This window comes from Pan troglodytes, chromosome 16 (assembly GCF_028858775.2).
Source record: "Pan troglodytes isolate AG18354 chromosome 16, NHGRI_mPanTro3-v2.0_pri, whole genome shotgun sequence".
Taxonomy (NCBI): Eukaryota; Metazoa; Chordata; class Mammalia; order Primates; family Hominidae; genus Pan; species Pan troglodytes.
Genome location: NC_072414.2, coordinates 91,045,763 through 91,071,346, shown reverse-complemented (window position 1 = coordinate 91,071,346; position 25,584 = coordinate 91,045,763). Strand labels below are relative to the sequence as shown.

The following is a 25,584-nucleotide window of genomic DNA, read 5'->3' as shown; positions in this document are numbered from 1 at the left end:
AAGCTTAACACACAAACAAATTACAAGTCAGGACAGAAGCACATGCTAAACGAAGACGGGTTTCTGAATGGGTACTAACTTTATAAGTCATACATCAGTGAATATTTTGCTTTCCTACACAACTTCTCCAGCAACCTCATAACTGCATGAACTTGGATAACAAATTCACAGCCAATGAGAAACCCCTGTGTGTGTATTTATATTAACTGTATATATAACAACAGGGGATATAAGTCTTGGTCTGAATACCTTAGGGTATGTAAATGTATCTTGATCAGGACCACATGTATAAATAATTTTTTTGTAGTGTAATATAATACTGTACCAAGGATGTCAGGGAGTTCCTTTTCATATAGAGTCTCTCCAAGTACTGCAGTCCCTCATCTTTCAGTAACTCCAAAGGAAAATGGTGCAGATTCCTATAATTTAAGAACAAATTCTTGTGCTTTTCTAGCCTTGCCACAGAGATCGTCTTACAAAGTTCGGATGCCATGACTGAATATATCCCATCAGGCACGCTGCAGCACTATATCTTGTCAAAATTGGTCCATTTCTATAAAGAGAACAAGAAAATTTATTCATTGTAAGATTTTTTACAAGAATTGCCATATAAACCAGTTAGCACATAGAGCTACTTGAAGACACTGAAAAAATAATTAATACATTCAATCCTACATTTTACTTTCAAAACTAAAACTGTCACACATATTTAGGAGGAGATTAAAATGAATAACAATTTAATAAAAATACTCTGATTAAGCAATATTTATTACTTATTAGAAATAGTCCTAATGGAAAAAAATAGTTTTTGCACTTGAGATAGGAACCCTTGTGTAAGAAAAACAGTGACCAGTTTCATAACATACAACCAAAGGAGAAGCTTAAAAATCAAATGCAGCAAACCCCATTTATTTTATGAACTACCTCATTTTGTATTTAGCTTAAGGTACTTCAAAAATATTAAAATATATATTATTTATATCTAGAGCACTAATAGCTTCATTTTCTTCACTTCCTAATATATAAATATTGTCCTATATTCTGATTTTTTCTTTATCTCTTTATTCTTTTCTTTCTTCTTATTTTTTTTTAGAGACAGGGTCTCACTCTGTTGCCCAGGCTGGGGTGCAGTGACTCAATCATAGCTCACTGTAGCCTCAACTCCTGGGCTCAAGTGATCCTCCCACCTCAGCCTCCCAAGTAGCTGGTACTATAGGCAGCACCACCACACTCAGCTAATTGTTTTACTTGTTCGTAGAGATGGGGGTCTCACTGTGTTGCCCAGGCTAGTCTCAAATTCCTGAGCTCAAGTAATCCTCCCACCTCAGCCTCCCCAAGTGCTGGGATTACAGGCGTGAGCCACTATGCCTCGCCTCTTTGTTTTTAGCTTTATGGATTATCAGAGGCATCAAAGAAATAGATCCAGGGCCACACAGTTTCATTATTTTAAATTATTTCAATGAAAGAAGAAACACTGCACTCAGAAACAAGAATCCTGTATTATTCTATAATATTACAACGTCTCTGGGTCTCCAGTTGCCTAATATGTATAATGGAGATAGCAATTAATGTACTGGTTTAAAGGCCTGAGTCCAGGGCAGATTATTATAAATTCTCTTCTAGCTCCAAAATTGACAAGGGCAAGAAGACAAGTAACATTTGCCATTTTATCCACTAGGCACAGAGCTAAAACAAACTTTACCATCAGTTAACACAAAAAGAAACAAACTCAAGGCTTCAGTAATTTGTCCAAGGTTAAACCGTCACAGGGGATAAAAGCAAGGGTTTGATGCCAGGTCCAGTGGATTTCAAAGCTTGGGTTCTTCACAGACAGTGACTCACAAGATTCCACAGGATACTAAGGAAATGCTGAAACAACTACAAAGAAGTTGAGCTCTGCTTAATGATTTGACTGTTTTCCTCAGCCCTTTTTCCCAACTCTCTATTGGAAAGTACCTTTCAATAATTTTTTTTCTTAAGGAAAGTGATTTTCACTGGGAATTAATACCAAATTAGTACAAAAGGCAGCAACATAAGCTTTCAATAAACAAGAGTTTTGTAATTTTTCTGGCTATATTTTATTATTTTCAAATTCTAATTCCTGGCTAATGAGCTAGCACTTGCCATTTTATATAAAAAGGCAAAGTATGAAATACTATTTCCAAAGCAACGTAAGGATCCAATACTTTCCCACATTTACTCCACCTACTCACCTATTTTATGAGATATATTAATGTGACTTTGTGCAAGATAATTTTTCCACATCTTAATTATCCTACCTGTAAAGCAAAGGGAAGTAGACTACAAATAACATCAATGATTCTGTGTAGAAAGTGAAACTTAATAGGTAATTATTCACTGAACTAGGAAACTGTTAGCAGTTTAGATGTCTCACAACCATCTCAAACTTAACACATTCAAAGAGCTTTCCATTTTCATCATCAATCCGAATCTCCATAGTTTTTCCCATCTCAGTAAATGGCTCACCTCTCCATCCACCCAGTGGCTCAAGCCGGAGAAGCAGGAAGTCATGAATGATTCCATCCTTTCATATTCTGACCACCTCCAATCTATCACAAGGCTAGTGGCTTCTATCTCCCAAATACATCTCAAATCCATCCAAATCTCTCCATCTGCCAAAACCACAAGCCACAGTCATCTCCTGCCTGGCCAACAGTATTACCAGTCTCCCTGTGTCCACTCTAGTCACTTCAACACATTAATCCCAGCAATGGGCCTTTAAAAATGTACATCCAATTACATCTCACTCTTTTCGGCACACATCTTACTAAATAAACCCTTCAGAAACTTCTTACTTAGAAAATCAACTCATACTAGGCCTTGAGGGTGCCTCACCATCTGCCCCCACCATTTCTCCAAGCTTGGCTTCTCACCAAGCTTCTGGGCTTTTCCAATCCTCAAAGCTTCTAAACCCCTAATAGCACTTGCTGGTCTCCTCTTAGCCTAGAAAGCAATGTCCCATCATTCTCCAGATTTCAACATAAAAATCACTTCCCGAGACCGGGCGCAGTGGCTCACGCCTGTAATCCTAGCACTTTGGGAGGCCGAGGAGGGTGGATCACCTGAGGTGAGGAGTTCGAGACCAGCCTGGCCAACTTGGCGAAACCCCATCTCTACTAAAAATACAAAAATTAGCTGGGTTTGGTGGCGGGCGCCTGTAATCCCAGCTACTCGGGAGACTGAGGCAGGAGAATCTCTTGAAACCGGGAGGCGGAGCTTGCAGTAAACCGAGATCGCACCACTGCATTCCAGCCTGGGCGACAGAGCGAGACTCAGTCTTAAAAAAAAAAAATCACTCCCTATCCCAAAGTAATTCCCCTGGTGTTCTTTCAGAGGAACTTGGCTGTTTGTTTTTTCTTCGTAGGACTCCTCACAATTTGTCATTTAAATATTTATCGTTGCATCTGTCTATTGTCAATAAAGCCAAAAAGCCTGTAAATAAACCCTTCCGAAACTTATTTAGAAATCCTGAGGGCAGGGACTGCGTTGTTTTCTTCACGCTTGCATACCTGCATCTAGCACAGTAACTAAAAGTAACCCTTCCTAAAACCTAGGTGATGGGTTGATAGGTGCAGCAAATCACCATGGCACACGTTTACCTATGTAACAAACCGGCATATTCTGCACATGTATCCAGGGACTTAAAATTTTAAAGTAGGCCTTCTAATATCTGATGACATGTGGAAGAACATTGCAAGGTTGATTTTTCATCCACCTATGTCAAGACCACGGATAGAGCCTATAAGCTTGCTACATGCCACAAGGATGTCTAATCTTTACAACCATGCATTGCAATAGACATTGTGTAGCCCGTTTTGTAGAGGAGGAAACTGAGTTTCTCAGAGGGTAACATGCCATAGTTCCATCGCAGGTGGACTGACTACAAAGCGTGTGCACCGCCGCCCTATAATGCAAAACCACACTCACTGAAGGAAGAAGATTCAATAAGACAGTCCCTGTAACCTGACGGCTTTCCTTCTCAATGTTCTGGCTGGGATTGGCTGCCTCAAAAACACCATAACACTCTGTTAAAATTGCTACAAAGGCTGTTTGGGAGATAAAATCTAAACAAATGAAATCCTAAAACTGCCAATAATAGCAATAAAGCATCAACAATGCTCACAGTTTTGCAGTATGCATTCACGGGCCATACACAGCCTTTAACAAGGTAATTTTCTTACCCCACTTCACTTGACTACATCTTACCTAGTTAAGCAAACTACCTCTTGTATAGTTATACTACCTCTTATGTAGTTAAGGCAAATAGTATTACTTAATATCAGCTGTATACAGCTGCACCTACACACGAGCTTTCTGACAGGTGAACACCAATCTATCTTATTATTAAAAACAAAACAAAAAAATCAAAAACCTCCCAACAAAATTCCACACATATTAAGGAGTATTTTGAAAGAAAGGAGTCCCTTATACTGACCTCCCCGTACTCAATTTAGTAGAATACGCATTCCAATTTCCTAACGCTGGAGACTAGAGAACTATAAGCTACATATTAAAAGCATTTGTAAAAGGCTATTTTCTCAGCTGTGGTGACAAACACTGGCAGAGTCTTAGGCAAAACACACGCCGTTTCGCCCGAGTTAGCCAGCCACTGAGATCGTTACAGTTGGGAAGCAGCGAGCCCAGCAGCAGGGATTTCACGGACCCGGTATCAGGGTTCTCGGGTCCCAGGGGCCGCGGGCCGCAGAGTGGGAGGAGGACCCGGTAGCTGTGGCCACCCGAGGCCCGGACGGCTCCGCTGTCCCACTCGCCGCGACCCGGACGCTTTGGCAGGACCAGGTCTGGGGCGTCCCCGCCGGGGGGCCGGGTCAGAGAGCCTTGCCACTTGAATCACCCGACGAGGCGGACAGCTCTACTCACCTCAGCGCCAGCAGAGCCAGCGCTCCGGAGCGCAAGCGGCGCTGGAAGCCAAGCGGGGGACGGCGGGCGGGGCGGGGCAGGGAGCCAGGCGAGGGCGGGGCGGAGCGCTGGGCGTCGGGGGCGGGGCTCCGGGGGTGGAGCGGAACCCGCGCCACAGGGAACTGGGGAAGAGGGAGCGGGAGAGGAGCACGGAACCTCGCGATAATCCCCTGTGTTCTCGCGCTTTCACGATAGGCGCGGGAAAATGCTCGTTTGCCAAGCGATCTGTGTATTGGCCGAGAGCGCTACTTCCTCTCTGCTGGCCCCGCCCGCGGCTCTACTCTTGCTTCCGGCTCCGGCGTGGGGTTTGATGTCGACGGAGTGGCTTTTGCTTAGCGTCTTGAAGGGGTAATTTAGTCGGCTCCAACTTCGGGAACCGCCAGTTACTGACCTGTTCCTTCATTCATACATTCGTTCAGTCACTCGGCTTCTCATTCAGTAGCACACGTTGAGGGATTACCACAATGATCCCACGTTGAGCGTTCATTCTAAGAGCTGTTTATAGATTATCTCGTTGAACCCTTGACAGCAATCCCGTGACACAGGGACTAACAGCGCCAGTCTGACGGTTGAAAAACAGGCCAGTGGGTTTATGTAACGAAGCCAACGTTATTTAGCAAGTAGTGAGTCTAAGCACCGGATTTAAGGGGTCACTACGAACTGGTAGATAACAAAGATGAGGAGGACGTAACCTAGTCTCTGCCCTTCAAACACCCAAGGTTTATTTTGAGTAAAGATTGCTAAAAAGGTCAGGAACAATTTAGAGAGTTAAATACAATGACACTTCCTAGCCTGACTGAGTAGGCCGTCAATATGTATTTCTTCAAGACGAAAATTATTATGTCAGCGAAATAGCATGAGTGAGGGCTTTATGCTGTTAAAAATACTTGCAAGCATAGTTCGGAAACATTTTTAAAAGACACTTTTTAAAGTGTCTCATTAATATGACAAATTTCCTTCTGAAATGAAGATTTTATAGTATAATCCTCTACTGCAACCGCTGATATTTTTTGTTCTGTGAAAAGCCTGTCTATGAGTTTGCGAGGCTCCTTGTCAAGGAACTTTAACTTTATAATGAAGTAGTTTTCACAGTTGCTGACTTAATTATTCATAGAGATGAATAACCTAGAAAGCAGAGTTATATTAAATAAAAAACATTGGTTTTAAAACAAGGTATGAGTTATAATAAAAATTATCAGTTATCTATTAAATCTGGTCTTCAAGAGCTATTCAGGTATACAGCATGGTTGGTATATGTCATGTATTTCTAAGATAGTTTCGGAATACCTAAGAATTCGTGGCACTCAGAAATTTTTTGCTGGTCTTAAAATGAGGAAATCCACATTTTGTGTAAAAACAAAGATACGGTGTTTAATGGTCAGCCCAAATAATAAGACTTGCTGCTAATATATGAAGAGTTACACCCCCCAAAAAAGCAAAAAGATTAACAGTAGAACAGTTTTTTCAAAATAATGTTAGCCTCTTAGTTTTCATTTCTTTTTTTTAATGGGGAATACTGTTTTTCAGTGATTAATATCTGATATTTGATCATGAAAAATGAATCATGTTAAAATAACCTTCACCTCCTCCCCACATTGACACAAAAGTTACCAAGTTATTATATTTGACAATATTTTATGACCCCACTCTTAGAAGTTCTCACAATTTGTAGAGAATCAATTCGCACGTTTTGTCTCTCTTAAAGGGGAAAAAAAATCCTCTAAGCTGGTGATTTCACGTTCTTTGACAAACTTCAATATCAACAGGCAACGATACCACTTTAAGAAAATTCCAAGGAAAAGACCTCATTTTAAAATTCCCACCTCTGGCTCCCAAAGATTGGTTTGCAAACTTCGACAAAATACTCTTCTCCACTCGCTATTGGTGAGTGCTCTATCATTCATTCTTTTGCCTGGAGTTTAGTGAGGTACCCGCTTGCTTTATGGGAAAAGGCTGCTCCGGAACTGCCCTACTTTAGACTTTTTCATGGTTATCAATCTGTACAAAGAATCACCAAACTGATAAAGCAGGAACCAGAGGGCAAATCACGCTGCCAAGACAACTGTGTAATTCGCTCGAAAAAGAAACGGTGAGCCTCTCCAGCAGACTGGGTACACTGGCAAAGGATTTTACGACATAGTTGGAGATTGGAGAGTTACAGAAACTTTTCCGGTTTTTTACAAGTTTTAAAGGAGTGATTGAGTGTCAAAGGAAAAGCAGAGAAAATACAGGCACAATTTAAAGACAGCAGGAAGAAGAGTGTTCAGAGAGCGTTTTTCTCTTTAGGGTGAAGTTTGAAAGCATATGCCCAGATTATCAGTGGATTTTTGAAAGGTAAAGGAGGCAAGATAATAAGATTAACTATAGATCGTTTTCTACTTTAAGAAACTGTGCTTCGTTATTGTTGCTTAAGTGTGGATTTAGAAGGACATTTAGTAATATTGTAATTTTTAAATGGATATTTTTGTTTGTATATTGTCATACCTGGCATAATAGATAATATATCTATTAAAAGATATAAGAGAAAATAGAGTTGCTTGAACCCAAATTTTGTGTATATTTGTGGATTAGGGATTCCAGGGACAGATCTGCTAATGGCTAAACAAAACATACTACAGATACCTGAAGCAGAATCAGCATGTAAGGGTAAATTCTCAAAAAAATCCAGCAATCATATTTCAAAAATGACATTTTTAATTAAAACAAATACAAAAGAATTTATCAAGGAAACGTTGATGAACATGACTATTTCTTAAGTTGCCTGTGTTAATCCATATAGGGGAATATAAAGTAATAAAATCCAGCCCCTCAAGAGCAGGGACAAATGAGGCTCAGAACATTTAAACTAAAACTTCTAAACAGTTCTTAATGCCCAGATGACTGTTGTAGAGCACAGGTGCTTCAGGAGCTCAGCTCAATGTGAAATGAATTATTCAGAGAAGGCTTCACAGTATGGGTAAGACTCAATTTGGGCCTGAGCAATGGGCAGAATTTCAGAGAGAAAAATAAGGGAAGTGGCATCCCTACTAGTGAGTGAGTTGTTAGCAAATACGTGCAGCCTGAGGAAGAGTTGGTTCTGACTGCGGCAGAAGGTTCATTTGGAAACTTTGGTTACAAATTTTAAAAAGCAGCATGAGAAATATAAAGAGCCGGAATTTCCAAAATCAGGGGTTTTGGTCCTGTGTTTGGAACAGGAGGCACCCCTTATGAAAGTAATATTTGAAGACAATAAAACTGACAGTGCAATTTAAGATGGCTAGACCAGAGCAGAGACCAGAAGCTAAGGGGCCCCATGCTGTGTAAATACTGGCACACAGGTTAGTAACCATGCTTCTTACCCGAATACATTTACCTTATCATTGTTGAATAATATAAATTTTGATGCACTTCTTTGTAGTCTTCGAAAGCATTGAGTTTACTTCTTTAAGATTTTTGGGGACCGCTGCCACATTGTCTTGGGGAATCATGGTTGCCCCATCTTTATAAAAGTCTTGTCATAATATGTATAAAAACCAGAATTACACATAAAACTGCATTGTGGTTTCATAGCTATTTTTAACAGCTTTAATAAAGTATAATTTATATATTATAAAGTTCATTTGTCTTAAGGATATAACTCAATGATTGTTTTAGAAAATCACAACCATCACCACATTCCAATTTTAGAAAATTTTCATCATCCTAGAAAATTTAGAAAATTTTCATCATCCTAGAAAATTTAGAAAATTTTCATCATCCTAAAAAAATACTTTGTGCCCATTTGCAGGCAAGTCCTGGTTCCCAGCCCCAATCACTAAAAAAATTTCTGTCTATAAATTTACCCTTTCTGGTCATGTAAATGGAATTACACATTATGCGATCCTTTGCATCTAGTTTCTTTTACTTAGCATAATGTTTTTGAGGTTCATCCATGTTGTAGTATGTCTCATTACTTCATTCCTTTTTATTGCTAAGTAATAATCCACATTTTATTTAACAGTACCAATTAACAGACATTTGGATTTCTTCTAGTATTTAAATATAGTGTTTAATTTTACTAATTGTGATTGTATTACAGTAAATACAGTACAGTATTTAGCATTATGAATAATGCTGCTATGAAGATGGGTACAAGTTTTTGTATGAACGTGTGTTTTCAGTTTTCTTGGGTGTATATCTACGAGTGGAATTACTGTCATATGGTAACTCTGGGTGTAACTTTTCAAGGTGTTGCACAACTGCTTTCCAAGGTGAATTCCCCATTTTACATTTCCACCAGAGTGTATGAGGGAAGTGTGAGTCCTCCAACTTCTTTTTTAAGATTGTTTTATTTATTCTTAGTCTCGTATTTCCATCTTAATTCATCCATAATAAGGATCAACTTGTTAATTTCTGCAAAAAAACAGCTGAGTTTTGATGGATATTACATTAAATCGATACATCAATTTGAGGAGTATTCTATCTTAATATTGAGGCTTTTAATCCATGAACATGGAATGTCCATGTATTTAGATCTTTAATTTCTTTCGATAATGTATGATTTTCATTGTACAAGTCTTGTATTTCTTTTGTTAAATTTATTCCTACATATTTATTCTCTTTATCCTATTTTGAATCAAAGTGTTTTCTTAATTTTATTTTCAGATTATTTATTGCTGACATATAAAAATACAATTTTATTTATTTATTGTGTATGCTATGGCCTTGCCGAACTTATTTAGTCGTTCTAATTGGGGGGGCGATTTATTTGTTTATTTATTGTGGAATCCTTAGGATTTTCTACATAGAGGGTTATGTCAGCTGATAATAATGTTTTATTTCTCCCTTTCTAATCTTCATGCCTTAATTTATTGTTCTTGCCTGTTGCTCTGAGTGTAATATCCACAACCTTGACTACAGGTGGTGAGAGAAATCATTCTTGCCTTGTTTCCAATCTTAGAGGGAAAACATTCAAACATGCTCCATTAAGTATGATATTAGCTTTAGGTTTTTGTAAATCAGGATTTTTTGGTTTTGTTTTTTAATTTTTAATTCTTGTGAGTACATAGTAGTAGGTGTATATATTTATGAGATACTTGTGATGCTTTGACACAGGCATACAATGTATGGTAATCACATCAGAGTAATTGGGTATCCGTGTCCTCAAGCACTTATCATTTCTTTGTGTTAGAATTATTCCAATTCTACTCTTTTAGTTATTTTAAAATATACAATAACTTATTGTTGACTGTAGTCACCCTGTTGTTGATATCAAGTACTAGACCTTATTCATTCTATCTAACTACGTTTTGTACCCATTAACTATCCCCACTTTTCCCTCCCTGCCCAATACCCTTCCCAGCTTCTGGTAATCATCATTCTACTCTCTGTGTTCATGAGTTCAGTTGTTTTAATTTTTAGCTCTCATAAATGAGTGAGAACATGCAAAATTTGTCTCTCTCTGCCTGGTTAATTTCGCTTAGTATAATATCCTTCAGTTTCATCCATGTTGCTGTAAATGACAGGATTTCGTTCTGTTTTGTGTGTATATCTACCACATTTTTTTATCCATTCATGTGTTGATGAACATTTAGGCTGATTCCAAATCTTGACTGTTGTGAATAGAGCTGCAGTACACATGGGAGTGCAGATATCTCTAATATACTTTTCTTTTGGATATATATGGAGCAGTGGGATTGCTGGATCATATGGTAGTTCTTCTATTTTTAGCTTTTTGGGGAACTTCCATACTGTTCTCCATAGTGGCTGTAATAACTTGTATTCCCACCAACAGTGTATGAGTGTCCCCCTTTCTCCACATCCTCACCAGCATCCGTTACTGCCTTTTTAATAAAAGCCATCTTAACTGGGGTGAGATGACCTCATTGTTGTTTGATTTGCCTTTCTGTGCTGATCAGTGATGTTGAGTATTTTTTCATATACTTGTTGGTTATTTGCATGTCTTTTGAGAAATATCTATTCAGATCTTTTGCTCACTTTTTAATCAGATTATTAGATTTTTTTTCCTATTGGGTTTTGTTTAAGCTCCTTATATATTCTGGTTATTAATCCCTTGTCAGATGGGTAGTTTACAAATATTTTCTCCCATTCTGTGGGTTGTCTCTTCACTTTGTTGATTGTTTCCTTTGCTATACAGCAGCTTTTTTACTTGATGTGATCCCATTTGTCCATTTTTGTTTTGGTTGCCTGTACTTTTGAGATCTTTCTTAAGAAGTCTTTCCCCAGACCACTGTCCCAGAGAGTTTCCCCAGTGTTTTCTTTTGGTAATTTTATAGTTTCAGGTCTTATATTTAAGTCTTTAATCCACTTTGATTTGTAAAATTAGGCTTTTATCAGCCTTTTATCAGGTTGGGGAAGTTTTTTTAATCATGATTGGATAATGGATTTTGCCAAATGTGTTTTCTGCATCTATCAAGATGATCAGATGGTTTGTGACCATATTCTACTGTATAGTGTATTATATTAATGATTTCAGATGTTAAACCAACCTCCCATTTCTAGGATAAACTCCCCTTGATCATAATGTATTATCCTTTGTATATGTTGCTAGATTTGGTTTGCCAATATTTTGTTGAGGATTTTTGTGTCCATATTCATGGAGGATATTCATTTGTTATTTTCTTGTGATGTCTTTGTCTGGCTTTGGTATCAGGGTAATACTGACCTCATAGAACAAGTGAGAGTTTCCTTCTCTATCTTCTGATAGAGTTTTCAAAATACTCATGCTGTTTCTTCTTTAATGGTTTGGTAGAATTCATCACTGATGCCATCTGAGCCCGGGCTTAACCTTGTATAAATATTTTTAATTACTAATTTAATTTTTTTTACTTGTTATAGATCTATTCAGATTTTCTATTTTTCTGTTATTTTTTATCACTATTTTTTCGGTATTTTTTATCTTTTTAGGGTGTTTTTCCAGTGCGTTAGCTTACATATGGGTAAGGTTGCTTCTTAACTAGCGTACACTTTCACTAGTTGAGAAACTAGTCATAATGGCTTTTTTTTTAACTTTTTTTTTTTTCTGAGACAGGATCTTGTTCTGTCACCCAGGCTGGAGTGCAGTGGTGTGATCTCAGCTCACTGTAGCCTCCGCCTCCTGGGCTCAAGCAGTCCTTTCCCGTCAGTCTCCCGAGTAGCGGGAGAAGCTGAGCGCCACCACACTCGGCTAATTTTTGCAATTTTAGTGGAGACTGGGTTTTGACATGTTGCCCAGCCTGACCTTGAACTCCTCGGCTCAAGCCGTCAACCCATCTCAGCCTCCCACAGTGCTGGTATTACAGGCATGAGCCACTGTCCCTGATTGATGAGGTTTCTTATTTCCTAAAAGCCACTGCCCTGAGGGCCCCTGCCCCTTCCTCAGGCTCCCCTACATCTCTCCACAAGTCAGCATCCAAAGGTTCACACCTGGAAAAGCAGGGGACCTTCAGAACCGAGCTCCAGCCTAGTTGGCACCTATATAGATTGGTTGGCCCTCCTGCTATTTCAGTTATTATTTTGAACATCACCACTTGGAAGACTGAGACTCCACTTCAGACCTCTTCTTCCTAACACCCTGATCTGGGGCTGATTATGTGCTTTAACATTCTACTGGGCAGGTCTGGCAGAAGGAACAGTATCAACTGACCGAGTAGGTGTCACTGGCAGTTGTGATTCAGAGACCTAGAAAGCTGAACCCATGCCTGGCAAGAAGAGGATGGTTTGTGGGACCTGGGCTGATGTCTGATGAAATTTTAAGCCCCAGCTATAGCTACTACAAAGAAAAGTGGCTGATGATAAGCATGTAACTCAAAGTAAGTGAACTGAGAAGCATGTTTTTTGTTTGTTTGTTTGTTTGTTTGTTTGCTTGAGACAGTTTCGCTCTTGTTGCCCAGGGTGGAGTGCAGTGGCACAATCTCGGCTCACTGCAACCTCTGCCTCCCGGGTTCAAGCGATTCTTGTGCCTCAGCCTCCGAGTCGCTGGGATTACCAGGTGTGTGCCACCACACCTGGCTAATTTTTTGTATTACTAGAGACAGGGTTTCTCCATGTTGGTCAGGCTGGCCTCGAACTCCCGACCTCAGGTGATCTGCCAGCCTTAGCCTCTCAAAGTGGTGGGATTACAGGCGTGAGCCCCCGCGCCCTGCCTGAGAAGCATGTTTTTATGTTGAGGATGTTACTGTATGATGCCACATACATTGAAACACATACATTTAAAGTAAGGCCACAGACTCAAATGCCTCTAGAAGCCAGACAGGTAACATACCTCCTCCTTTCATTGATTCAGAGACGTACATTTTTTTTGGCATTTGAACATCTCTGAAATTAGAGTGAACGTTACAATTGCAAGTCAAATGGTGTATAAAAAAGCAGCATCTTTATAGTCAGTGGTGCTTTAGATTAGACGAAATAACAGAAAATGAGTGGTGTTGGCCAGGAAAATTATATCCTTCTCTGTTGGCCTTTCACTTTGAAAGAGAGAAATGGATACAGAGATCTACTTTCCTACAATAAGACACAAGAACAATGACAAATGGGAACGACTTTGCTGCCTTCATGTCCGGTAGCCAATAGGGATTGGTGGCAACAGGCAAACTGGAGAGTACCCTTGCCCCCAGGGCAGCTCCCCCTCTTCCCTAGCTGATTATTGCCTGTGGTGGCATAGATCTAGTGTTGACAAGTGTTCTGAGTTTTCAAAGGAAGTCAGAAACCCCAAAATCTACATCTTCATGTGAAACTCCTAATTTTAAAATGATGGCTCAATTTTTTTTAACTGGCGAAAAAAATATATATATACAAGTTAGATGAGCCTATGAGTGCTCAGAATAAATATAACCTCTCTTTTAAGGATGCAATATTAAGAGGCAGCATGAGACAAACCAGTTTTTACAATTAAGCCAAAAAAGAAAAGTTAAATCCATTTCGAAGTTTAACACTAGGTTCAGAGGCCCAGAATAACAAATACTGCAGGGCCTCTTACTTATTTCATCTTTAAACTTTCTTTTCTGCCTCCCACTAAATGAAAGATAAGAAAATATAGTTAAATCTATTGAAGATGTTGCATTCCTGTTTATAAAAATGTATGATCACTTTTTAAAATGCAGGCTTAGGTTTCCAAAGCAACAGCATTTGCTTCCCACTGCTGTAGACTGTGGTCAGTGAAAGGCAGGATGATGTCATGGGAAACCCCCAAATTATGAGAAGACCAGGGTCCTAATTCTGGCTGTGTGATGTGCAACTGATTTAGGTTCATTTCATCATCTTTATTTATAAAATGGGGATGATAATACCTACCCTCTGTACCTTACATGGTTGTAAGGGCCACATGAGATAAAATATGTGAAAGTATGAAGTGTTATGTATATATTAGTTGGTATTGCCCAAATCGCATGGGTAGTTGGGACAGCACAGGTTCTTGAATCTCAGATTCTCCATCTCTGGCTACTGCTCTTTCTCTAGACTGCAGCACCTGTTGAAATGGTCATCTTATCAGCCAGTGGGGTTGAACAGATGAGGAAGCATAAGGCAAGAAGTTATTAGAAAAAAGTTAGCCAACATCTTAGGATCTCAAATAGCACTGTGTCTCTGTACAACAGGGTGTAGGCAAAGCTTTCCTGTTAAACCTGAAGTATTGACCTTTAACATTTTTATTTATTTATTTATTTTTTATTTTTATTTTTTTTGAGACAGAGTCTCACTCTATCACCCAGGCTGGAGTGCAATGGTGTGGTCTCGGCTCACTGCAACCTCCACCTCCCTGGTTCAAGTGATTCTCCTGCCTCAGCCTCCAGAGTAGCTGGGACTACAGGCACATGCCACCACACTGGGCTAATTTTTGTATTTTTAGTAGAGACGGGTTTTCACTGTGTTGGCCAGGGTGGTCTTGAACTCCTGACCTTGTGATCTGCATGCCTCAACCTCCCACAGTGCTGCTGGGATTACGGGCGTGAGCCACCATGCCCGGCCGACCTTTAACATTTTTAGGAGGTACCCAGGAATGAGAACACCACCTGCATTTTAGATCAGCCTCTCTAGCATTCTCACAGTTTGACCTTTGGCTGATTCCTTCTTTCTCTTTTTCATATTTTTGTGCTATATAAGCTTTATGAGGAAATGAGTCAATCAAACTCTTAGCCTGAAATGAATGAATGCCTTCTTAGCCTGAAATCCAGCATTTTACTTTCCCCCTAGCTCAGGGTTTCCCAAACAATGTTTTTAAAGTGCTATTTCCATAAGATTTAATAGGTGCTCAAGAAAAAAGATAATCTCATGGTCAAAAAAAGACTGGAAAAGTGCTGTATACTGTACCCACTCTGGGATATTCACAAGGTATTATATTAAAGTTTTGAGAAGACCTGTTTACCCATTTATTTGATCACAGAATCCTCCTTTTGTGGAACCAATATTTGTGTTTACCAACTCATTTGATCGCCTCTGTCAATAACCCTCCTCGATGGCATGTACGTTAATGTCTTGTGGCTCTGGTGTACTGCAGCAATTGGCTTGCAAAATGCTGTTCCGTAGCCTCATTTCACATGCACCAAATTGAACCACCAGCAGTTAGCCATGTATGTATTTCACTTTCCCACTTCCAAGCCTTTTCTAATTATTCACTCTGCTTGGGATGCTTTCTCTTCTCCCTTCTTGTTCTCTGGAGTCTTTTTAGCCAAACAAGCAAGGTCATTGCAGCAGCAATGATTCCCATTTCTGAAGTCTTAGCACTTGCCACTCTTCTAGCAATTTTAGCACCTAGTACTGTGCTAATGTGTACCTGATCTTTTTTCCTGCTCTATTTTACATTTCTTGGGGTTATTGTTTTCTGCATAGTACATTAGCCTGGTGCATTGTTTGTAGCCAGAATTCAGTAAATAGTTGTGGAATGAATAACTAAATGAGTTGTGGCCAGCTGCAGTGGCTCATGCCTGTAACCCAGCACTTTGGGAGGCCGAGGTGGGCTGATCACTTGAGGTCAGGAATTCAAGACCAACCTGGCCAACATGGTGAAACCCCATCTCTACTGAAAGAAAAAAAAAAATAGCCAGGCATGGTGGTGCATGCCTGTAATCCCAGCTCCTTGGGAGGCGGAGGCAGGAGAATCGCTTGAACCTGGAAGGTGGAGGTTGCAGTGAGCCGAGGTCGTGCCACTGTACTCCAGCCTGGGTGACAGAGTGAGACTCCGTCTCAAAAAATAATAATAAAAAAATAAATAAACAAGTTGCAATAGGATGAAATTTAAAATGTTATCTATAGTAGATAATGGAATTGGAGTTTGAAGAGGAGGAATGGGGAGGGATCTCTGAAAGGCTGGTCTATATATATGATTTTTAGCAGTTTTATTAATTGGCATAAAAGTGTACAATTTGCTAAGTTTGGGCATATGTGTACACCCAAGAAACCGCAACCAGTCAAGATAATGAGCATATCCACCACCACGAAAAGTTTCCTCACGCCCCTTGTAATCCCTCCTCTCCACCCTTTCCTACATCTTCCTCCCTCTTGTGTCCCATCCCCGTCATACCACATCCTTAGCCCAATTCAGGGCAATCACTGATCTGCTTTTGGTCATTATACATTGGAGTAGATTTCATTGAAATTGATATAAATGGAATCACGTGATATGTACTCTATTTTGCCTGACTTCTTCACTCGGCATAAGTATTTTGAGATTTATTCATGTCGCAACATATTCATCCCTTTTTATTACTGAGTAGTATTTCGTTGTATAGCTATACCACAGTTTGCTTACCCATTTACCCATTTATAGACATTTGGGGTTTTTTTCTAGTTTTTTAGCTATTAAAAATAAAAATTCTATGAACATTTGTATGTAAGTCTTTTTATAATACATGCTTTCATTTCTCTCTTGTAAATACTTAGGAATTGGCTGGGCATGGTGGCTCATGCCTGTAGTTCCACAACTTTGGGAAGCTGAGGCAGGTGGATCACTTAAGGTCAGGAGTTTGAGACCAGCCTGGCCAACATGGTGAAACCCCGTCTCTACTAAAAATACAAAAATTAGCTGGGCATGGTGGCGGGCGCCTGTAATCCCAGCTACTCGGGAGGCTGAGGCAGGAGAATCGCTTGAACCCAGGAGGTGAAGGTTGCAGTGAGCCAGGATTGTGCCATTGTACTCCAACCTGAGCAATAAGAGTGAAACTCTGTCTCAAAAAAAAAAAAAAAAAACTTAGGAGTGAAATGATGACTCCTGTGCTAAGTGTATGTTTAACTTAGTAAGAAACTGTCAGATATGGCACCAGAGGCCAAGGCAACAAAATAAAAAATAAATAAATTGGGCTACTTCAAAATTGAAAACTTTTGTGCAAAAACAGGACAATAATCAACAAAAGGTAATCCATGGAATGAAAGAACATATCTGCAAATTGTGTATCTGATACGGGGTTAAGGTCTAGCATATATAAAGAAATCCTACAGATCAACAATAACTAGAACAACAAAAACAATTAAAAAGTGGGAAAAGGGCCAGGCTCAATGCCTCACACCTATAATCCCAGCACTTTGGGAAGCCAAGGCAGGAGGATCCCTTGAGCCCAGGAGTTGTAGGCTGCAGTGAGCTGCGATCACACCACTGCACTCCAGCTTGGGTGACAGAGTAAAACCTTGTCTCAAAAAAAAAAAAAAAAAGTGAGAAAAGGACTCCAATAGACATTTATCCGAAGTAAGTATACAGATGGCCAATAAGTACATGAGAAGATGTTCAGGGTCTCTGGTCATTAGGGAACTGCAAATCAAAGCCACCATGAGATATCACTTCATATCCATTAGGATGGCTATTATTAAAAAAAGAAAATAAGTTTTGTCGGGAATGTGGAGGAATTGGAGCCCTTGTGCTCTGCCAGTGGGAATGTAGAATGGCATAGCCTCTGTGGAAAACAATACGATGTTTCCTCCAAAAACTAAAAACATAATTATCATATGATCCAGCAGTTTCACTTCTGGGCATGTACCTCCCAAAAATGAAAGCAGAAACCCAAAGAGATACTTGTACATTAATGTTCAATAGCAGTATTATTCACAATAGCTAAAAGGTGGAAGCAACCCAAGTGTTCATTAATGGATAAATGTATAAACACAATATGTTATATAGTATTTAGCCTTAAAAAGAAAGGAAATTCTGACATGCTACAATATGGATGAACTTTGAAGGCATTATGCTAAGAGACATAAGCAGTCACAAAGGCAAAATAATGTATGATTCCACACATACAAAGTGCCTAGAGCAGTCAAATTCAGAGACAGAAGGTAGAATGGGTGTTGCCAGAGGTGGAGGGTAGGGGGAATGGGAAGTTACTGTTTAATGAGTACAGAGTGTCAGTTTTGCAAGGTGAAGGAAATTCTGGAGATGGACAGTGGTAATGGTTGTACAGCAATGTGAATTTACTTAATGTCACTGAACTGCACACTTAAAAATGGTTAAAATGGTCCGGGCACAGTGGCTCACGCCTGTAATCCCAGCACTTTGGGAGGCCAAGGCAGGCGGATCACGAGGTCAGGAGATTGAGACCATCCTGACCAACATGGTGAAACCCCATCTCTACTAAAATACAAAAAATTAGCTGGGCGTGGTGGTGTGTGCCTGTAGTCCCAGCTACTCGGGAGGCTGAGGCAGGGGAATCGCTTGAACCCAGGAGGCAGAGATTGCAGTGAGCCGAGATCGCGCCACTGCACTTTAGCCTGGCGACAGAGCAAGACTCCGTCTCAAAAACAAAAACAAACCAAAAAAAAAAAAATGCTTAAAATGGCCACATGAAGAAAGGGAAAAAAATGAAAAGGTTAAAATGAGAAATTTTATATATATATATATATTTTTTTTTTTTTTTACTACAATTTTGTTTTGTTTTGTTTTTTGAGATGGTGTCTTCCTCTGTCTCTCAGGCTGGGGTTCAATGGTGTGATCTTGGCTCACTGCAGTCTGCTCCTCCCAGGCTCAAGCCATCCTCCTGCTTCAGCCTCTGGAGTAGCTGAGACTACAGGCACATGCCACTGCATCTGGCTAATTTTTGTATTTTTTGTAGAGACAGAGTTTTGCCATGTTGCCCAGGCTAGTCCCAAACTCCTGAGCTGAGGTGACCCTCCAGCCTCCACCTCCCAGAGTGCTGGGATTACAGGTATGAGCCACCATGCCTGGCCTTATTTTACCAGTTTTTTTTTTTTTTTTTCAAACCCTGCCAAACTGTTTTCCAAAGTGGTATACCATTTTACATTTCCAGCAACAGTGTATGAGAGTTCCAGTTATTTCCCATCCTCATCAACACTTACTACAATAAGTCTTTTTAATCTTAGTCATTCTAATTGATGAGTGACGCCTCATTGTGGTTTTAACTTGCATTTCCCTGATGCCTAATAATGTTGAATATAAAGCATGTGCTTATTTGTTCTTGGTATATCTTCTTTGATGAAGCGTCTGTTAAAATAAATTGCCCATTTTTGGCCAGGTGCAGTGGCTCACACCTGTAATCCCAGCACTTTGGGAGGCCGAGGCGGGCAGATCACGAGGTCAGGAGATCGAGACCATCCTGGCTAATACGGTGAAACCCCGTCTCTAATAAAAATACAAAAAAATTTAGCCAGGCATGGTGGCGGGCACCTGTAGTCCCAGCTGCTCGGGAGGCTGAGGCAGGAGAATGGTGTGAACCCGGGAGGCAGAGCTTGCAGGGAGCCGAGATCACGCCACTGCCCTCCAGCCTGGGTGACACAGTGAGACTCCGTCTCAAAAAATAAATAAATAAATAAATAAATTGCCCATTTGTATAGTGAGCTGTTTTCTTGAGTGTTGAGAGTTCTTTATACCAGTAAGATACAAATCTTACATGAGATACATGTTTATGAAAATATTTTCTCCCAGCCTCTAGTTTTTTAATTAACAGTTTCTCTTGAAGAGCAAAAATTTAAAATTTTGATGAAATCCAATTGGTTATGTTGTTCTTTTAATGATTCTTTTTGGTGGTCATATCTAGGAAAGCTTTGCCTAATGCATGGTCACAGGTGTTTTCTTACACATTGTTTTTATAGTTTTAAGTTTTATATTTAACTCTATGTTCAATTTTGAGTTAATTTTTGTGTATAATATGAGATATAGATCAAAGGGGTTTTTTGTTTTATTTTTACGTGTGAATATCTAGTTGTTCCAGTATCACTTGTTGAGCAGACTTCTTTCTCCAAGGAATTGGTTTTGCATATTTGTCAGGGATCAGTTATTCATGTATGTGTGGGTCCATTTCTGGACTCTCCATTCTGTTCCATTGCTTGTCTACTTAACAGCAGTACAAACTGCCTTGCCTACCATAGCTTTATCATAAATATAGTTCAATAAGTCTGTATTTTAGATTTAAATCTAAATTTCACATTTAGATTAAAATCTAAAATCTATATAGAAGTATTGAGAGTGAACCTTCTTGTCTTGTTTCTGATCGTAGAGATAAAGCATTCAGTCTTTCACTGTTAAGTCTGATGTTAGCTGTAGGTTTTTCAAAGGTGCCTATCAGATTGAGGAAGTATAATTCTATTCCTACTTTGCTAAGAATTTTCATCAGGAATAGATATTAGATATTAGATCTTGTCAAGTGCTTTTTCTATGTTGAGTGAGATCATACAGTTTTTCTTTTCTATTAATATTTTGGGCTTTGGTAGTTTGTGTCTTTAAAGGAATTTGTTCATCTGTATTGTCAAATTTATGGTATAAAGGTGTTCACAATATTCTCATTAACCTTTTAGTATTTGTAGAATCTGTAGTGATGTCATCTCTCTCATTCTTTTATTTGTACAACATGATGTTTTGAAATATGTACATGTTGTGGAATGGCTAAATAAGCTAATTAACATATGTATTACCTCACATATTTATCACTTTTTTGTGATCAGAACACTTGAAATCTACTTTCTTAGAATTTTCAAGGAAACAATACAGTAGTCACCATGTTATACAATAGATCTCTTGAATTTATTCCTCCTCCCACAACCTCTGGTAACCAGCATTCTACTCTCTACTTGTGTGAGTTCAACTTTTGTAGATTGCACATATGAATGAGACCATTCAGTATTTGTCTTTCTGTGCCTGGCTATTTCACTTAACATAGTATTTTCCAGGTTCATCATGTTGTCACAAATGACAGGATGCCCTTCTTTTTTAAGGCTGAGTAGTATTCCATTGTGTATACATACCACATTTTCTTTATCCATTCATCTGTTGATAGACATTTAGATTAAGACCGTATCTTGATCATTGTCAATAATGCTGCAATGAACATGGAGTGCAGGTATCTCTTCAATATACTAATACTGTTCTTTGGATGTATCACCCAGTAGTGGGATTCATGGATCATATGGTAGTTCTATTTTTAATTTTTGAGAAACCTCCTTACTGTGTTCCATAATTTACATTCCCACCAACAATGTGCAAGGATTCCCTTTTCTCCACATCTTCACCAACATGTGTCTTTCTTTTTTTAATCATAGCCATTTTAACAGGTGTAAGATGAAATCTCATGGATATAATTTGCATTTCTCTAATGATAACAATCTTGGGCATTTTTTCATACACCTATTGGGCATTTGTATATCTTTTGAGGAATATCTATCAGGCCCTTTGATCATTTTTTTTTTTTTTTTGAGATGGAGTCTCGCTGTGTCGCCTAGGCTGGAGTGCAGTGGCGTGATCTTGGCTCACTGCAACCTCCGCCTCCCAAGTTCAAGCAATTCTCCTGCCTCAGCCTCCCGAGTAGCTGGGATTACAGGCATGTGCCACCACGCCCAGCTAATTTTTTATATTTTTGGGAGAGACGGGGTTTCACCATGTTAGCCAGGATGGTCTCCATCTCTTGATCTTGTGATCCGCTCACCTTGGCCTCCCAAAGTGCTGAGATTACAGGTGTGAGGCACCGTGCCCCGCCAAATTTTTCTTTCTTTATATCCTTACTCTATAAGCTTTTTTCTATTTTTAAAATTTTTTATTTTCTTTTTTTACTTTTTAATCTTTTTTGTTAAAACTAAGACACAGGCCAGGCATGGTGGCTCATGCCTGTAATCCCAGCACTTTGGGCGGCCAAGGCGGGTGGATCACCTGAGATCAGGAGTTCCAGAGCAGCCTGACCAACATGGAGAAACCCCGTCTCTACTAAAAATACAAAATTAGCCAGGCATGGTGGTGCATGCCTGTAATCCCAGCTACTCAGGAGGCTGAGGCAGGAGAATTGCTTGAACCCGGGGGGTAGAGGTTGTGGTGAGCCAAGATAGAGCCATTGTACTCCAGCCTGGGCAACAACAGTGAAACTCCGTCTCAAAACAAACAAACAAACAAACAAACAAACAGGCCAGGCGCAGTGGCTAATGCCTGTAATCCCAGCACTTTGGGAGGCAGAGGTGGGCAGATCACGCGGTCAGGAGATTGAGACCATCCTGGCTAACACGGTGAAACCCTATCTCTACTAAAAATACAAAAAAATAGCCGGGTATGGTGGCGGGCGCCTGTAGTCCCAGCTACTCAGGAGGCTGAGGCAGGAGAATGGTGTGAACCCGGGAGGCGGAGCTTGCAGTGAGCCGAGATCGTGCCAACTGCACTCTAGCCTGGGCAACAGAGCGAGACTTCGTCTCAAAAAAAACAAAATTAAGACACAAACACACACATTAATGTAGGTCTACACAGTCAGGATCATCAATATCACTGCCTTCCACCTCCACATCTTGTCCCACTGGAGGGTCTTCAGTGGCAGTAACATGCATGGAGCTTTCATCACCTATGATGATAATGGAATACCTTCTTTTGGAATACCTCTTGAAGGACCTGCCTGAGGCTTTTCTACAGTTAACTTTTAGAAATGTATAAGTAGAAGGAGTACCCTCTAAAATAAGTATAAAATGTAGTATATTAAATATATAAACCAGTAACAGTCATTTATCAACTATTATCACATATTGTGTACTGCACATAATTGTATATGCTTTACTTTTATATGGCTAGCAGCACAATGGGTTTGTTTGCACCAGCATTACCACCAACACATGAGTCAATGCATTATGCTATGATGTTACGACAGCTACTGTATCACTACCCAGTAGGAATTCTTCAGCTGCACTGTAATTTTATGGGACTACCTTTATGTATGCAGTCATTGACTGAAATGCCGTGGAGCTGGACATGATTGTAATATGGAAGCAGCCTTACACATTTGCCCATGTACGTACCATTTCCAAGGTCGTCTTTTTTGTAGAACTAGAGTTCCATTTGCTATCATTTTCCTTCCTCCTGAAAGACTTCCTTTTACATTTCTTTGAGAACATTGTAGTGCAAGTCTTCTGGCGATTAATTATTTAAAATTTTGTTTTCAAAAGGTATTTTCACCAGTACGGAATTTAAGGTTGACAACTTTTTTCTTTCCATACTTTAAAGATAAGCAGTGTCTTTAACTCTCTCCTTGTTTGCTTTTTATTCCCCTAAGAAATCTGTTATCATCTTTATCTTTATTTTTTATACGTAATGTGTCTTTTTTCTCTACTTGTGAGATTTTTGCTTTATCATAGTTTTAAGCAATTTGTTTATGATGTTTTGACTTTATTTGGTATAGTTTTCTTCATGTTTCTTGGTTTAGTGTTCATTGAGCTTCTTGGATCTCTGGTTTTATGCTTTTTCTTAAATTTGGAAAAACATTGGCCATTATTTCTTCAAATATGTTTTCTGTCCCTCCTCTAGTCTGCTTTTCTTTAGGGACTCAAATGACATATATATTAGGCAACTTGAAGTTGTTTTACAGCCCACTGATTTTTTTTTTCATTTTTGATAATTTTTATTGCTATGTCTACAAATTCATCTTTTCATCTGCAGTATCTTATCTGCCATTAATCCCACACATTTTCATCTTCACACATAATTTTTCTATCTAGAAGTTCCATTTGGGTCTTTTTTATTTCTTCCATGTCTTTATTTAACTTTTTAAACATATGGAATACAATTATTGTAATTGTTTTAATGTTTTTATCTGCTAATTTAACATCTGTGTCAATTCTGGGTCAGTTTTGATTGATTATTCCCATTATGGGCCATGTTTTCCTGCTTCTTTGGATGCTTGGTAATCTTTGGATGCTAGACTTTGTGAATTTTACCTCGTTAGGTGTTGGTTATTTTAGTATTCCTATGAACATCCTTGAGTATTGTCCTCTAGTGCAATCAAGTCACTTGAAAACAGTTTGATCCTTTTAGGTCTTACTTTTTTGATCTGTGTGGTGATCTGAGCAGTGTTCAGTCTAGAGCTAATTATCGCCTCTTCTGAGATGAAAGGCTTCTGAGTACTCTATCTATCTAATGCCTCATGAATTAGAAATTTTTTCAGTCTGGTTGGTGGGAACAGGCGCCAGCCTTATGTTAGCACAAAACACTGTTCCCTGTAACCTTATTGAAGGATTCTTTCTCCAGACTAAAATACTTTTCTTACACACATGCTAATCAGTATTCTGTCCCTATACTTGAGGGTGTCCCTCTGCTAATATCTTGGTTCCTCTGTCTCTGGAGCCTTCTCCTCTTCAGCAATTTGTCCTGTCAGTTCTAGTCACCTTGGTCTCCCCAAACTCTCAACTCTACTTCCTCAACTCAGGTAGTCCACTGGGATAACTTCTGGGTCGCCTCTTCCCTGTGCTGTTTCCTGGAAACTCTCTCAAAGCAATAAACTGGGGTGATTTATTTTTTCCATCTCTCAGGAATTGCTCTCTCATTGCTTGTCTTGTTTCTTGAAACCATTGTTTTATCCTTTGTTCTGTGGGCTGTTTATCTGTTTGTTTTGGGTTATTTCAGGCAAGAGGATAAATGTAGTTACTAGACTTCATCTTGGCCAGAAGCAAAAGTTGTAACAACAATTATTTATTTTCTACCTCAGGGTCAATTGGGCTTCAGCTGATTTAATCTGGGGTCATTGAGAGCTGTTTGGGCTAAGCTAATTTCTACTGGACTTTATATATATGTATGTACATACAAATACATATGTATGTGCTAGGCTAATTTCTACTGGACTTTATATACGTACGTATGTATGTGTGTAATACATACACACATATATACATGTATGTATATGTGTAACACACATATATACATGTATGTATATGTGTTTATATACATGTGTATGTATGTGTGTATATGTATGTAGGCATATATATATGTATGTCTATATACATAAAGAAAGAAGGTTTAATTTAGTTGAAAGTAGAAATCAGCAGGTCAGTAGTAGCCACCATAATCTTTTGGGATATAATGCTACTAATTTCAAAGAAATTATGGGTATAGTGTTGAAATGTATATTTCTAAAAGTAACTATGGAAATTATCATTTAACATCTTTGTTTTTTATTTTAAAATTAGAAGACAATGTATATACAAATATGCAAGAATCACAGGAAACCCACATATCCAACCACCTAGATGAAGTTGTTGCTGCTGTTAGCATCACTCATAGAAAGAAGTTCCAAAACAAGCTGCTTCAGACAGCACTATTCCAGCCTCCTCGAGAGAAACTCCACCTCTGTGAAGAGAAAGCAAAGTCCTATTCCAACAGTCATGAGGTAAGGAGACTTTTGTTTCTGTATTTCTACTCTGAGAATTGAGCTATATGGTATAATCAAGAGAAGTAGAATGTTTTGGATTACATTCCTAATCTCAGCAGTTTGATACAAGAAAGTATATAAGACAGTGCCT

General features: G+C 39.1%; 2 protein-coding genes across 59 annotated transcripts in view; one reads left to right on the top strand and one right to left on the bottom strand.

Moving 5' to 3' along the window:
- Window positions 1-5,502, bottom strand: part of LRRC28 (leucine rich repeat containing 28) — a 136,688-nt gene extending 131,186 nt beyond the window's left edge. For 2 of the 19 annotated variants that reach the window (XR_010151816.1, XM_001141916.8), the window contains exons 1-2: window positions 4,900-5,100; window positions 326-553 (exon numbers count right to left, since the gene is read on the bottom strand). Coding sequence is in view for 9 of the 19 variants with exons in the window: in XM_001141916.8 (XP_001141916.2) it covers window positions 326-493 (168 nt within the window). In the remaining 10 variants the exon portion in view is untranslated. Of the gene's footprint in view, window positions 1-325; window positions 554-2,487; window positions 2,634-4,456; window positions 5,113-5,329 lie in introns of those variants that run through there. The other 17 variants (XM_016927514.4, XM_063795440.1, XM_063795436.1 and 14 more) reach the window with 15 other exon arrangements.
- Window positions 5,111-25,584, top strand: part of TTC23 (tetratricopeptide repeat domain 23) — a 111,160-nt gene continuing 90,686 nt past the window's right edge. For 5 of the 40 annotated variants that reach the window (XR_010151549.1, XR_010151546.1, XR_010151544.1 and 2 more), the window contains exons 1-4: window positions 5,168-5,286; window positions 6,644-7,272; window positions 12,513-12,707; window positions 25,252-25,451. Coding sequence is in view for 18 of the 40 variants with exons in the window: in XM_054667177.2 (XP_054523152.1) it covers window positions 25,272-25,451 (180 nt within the window). In the remaining 22 variants the exon portion in view is untranslated. Of the gene's footprint in view, window positions 5,287-6,643; window positions 7,273-12,512; window positions 12,708-25,251; window positions 25,452-25,584 lie in introns of all 40 variants that reach the window. The other 35 variants (XR_010151552.1, XR_010151550.1, XR_010151545.1 and 32 more) reach the window with 19 other exon arrangements.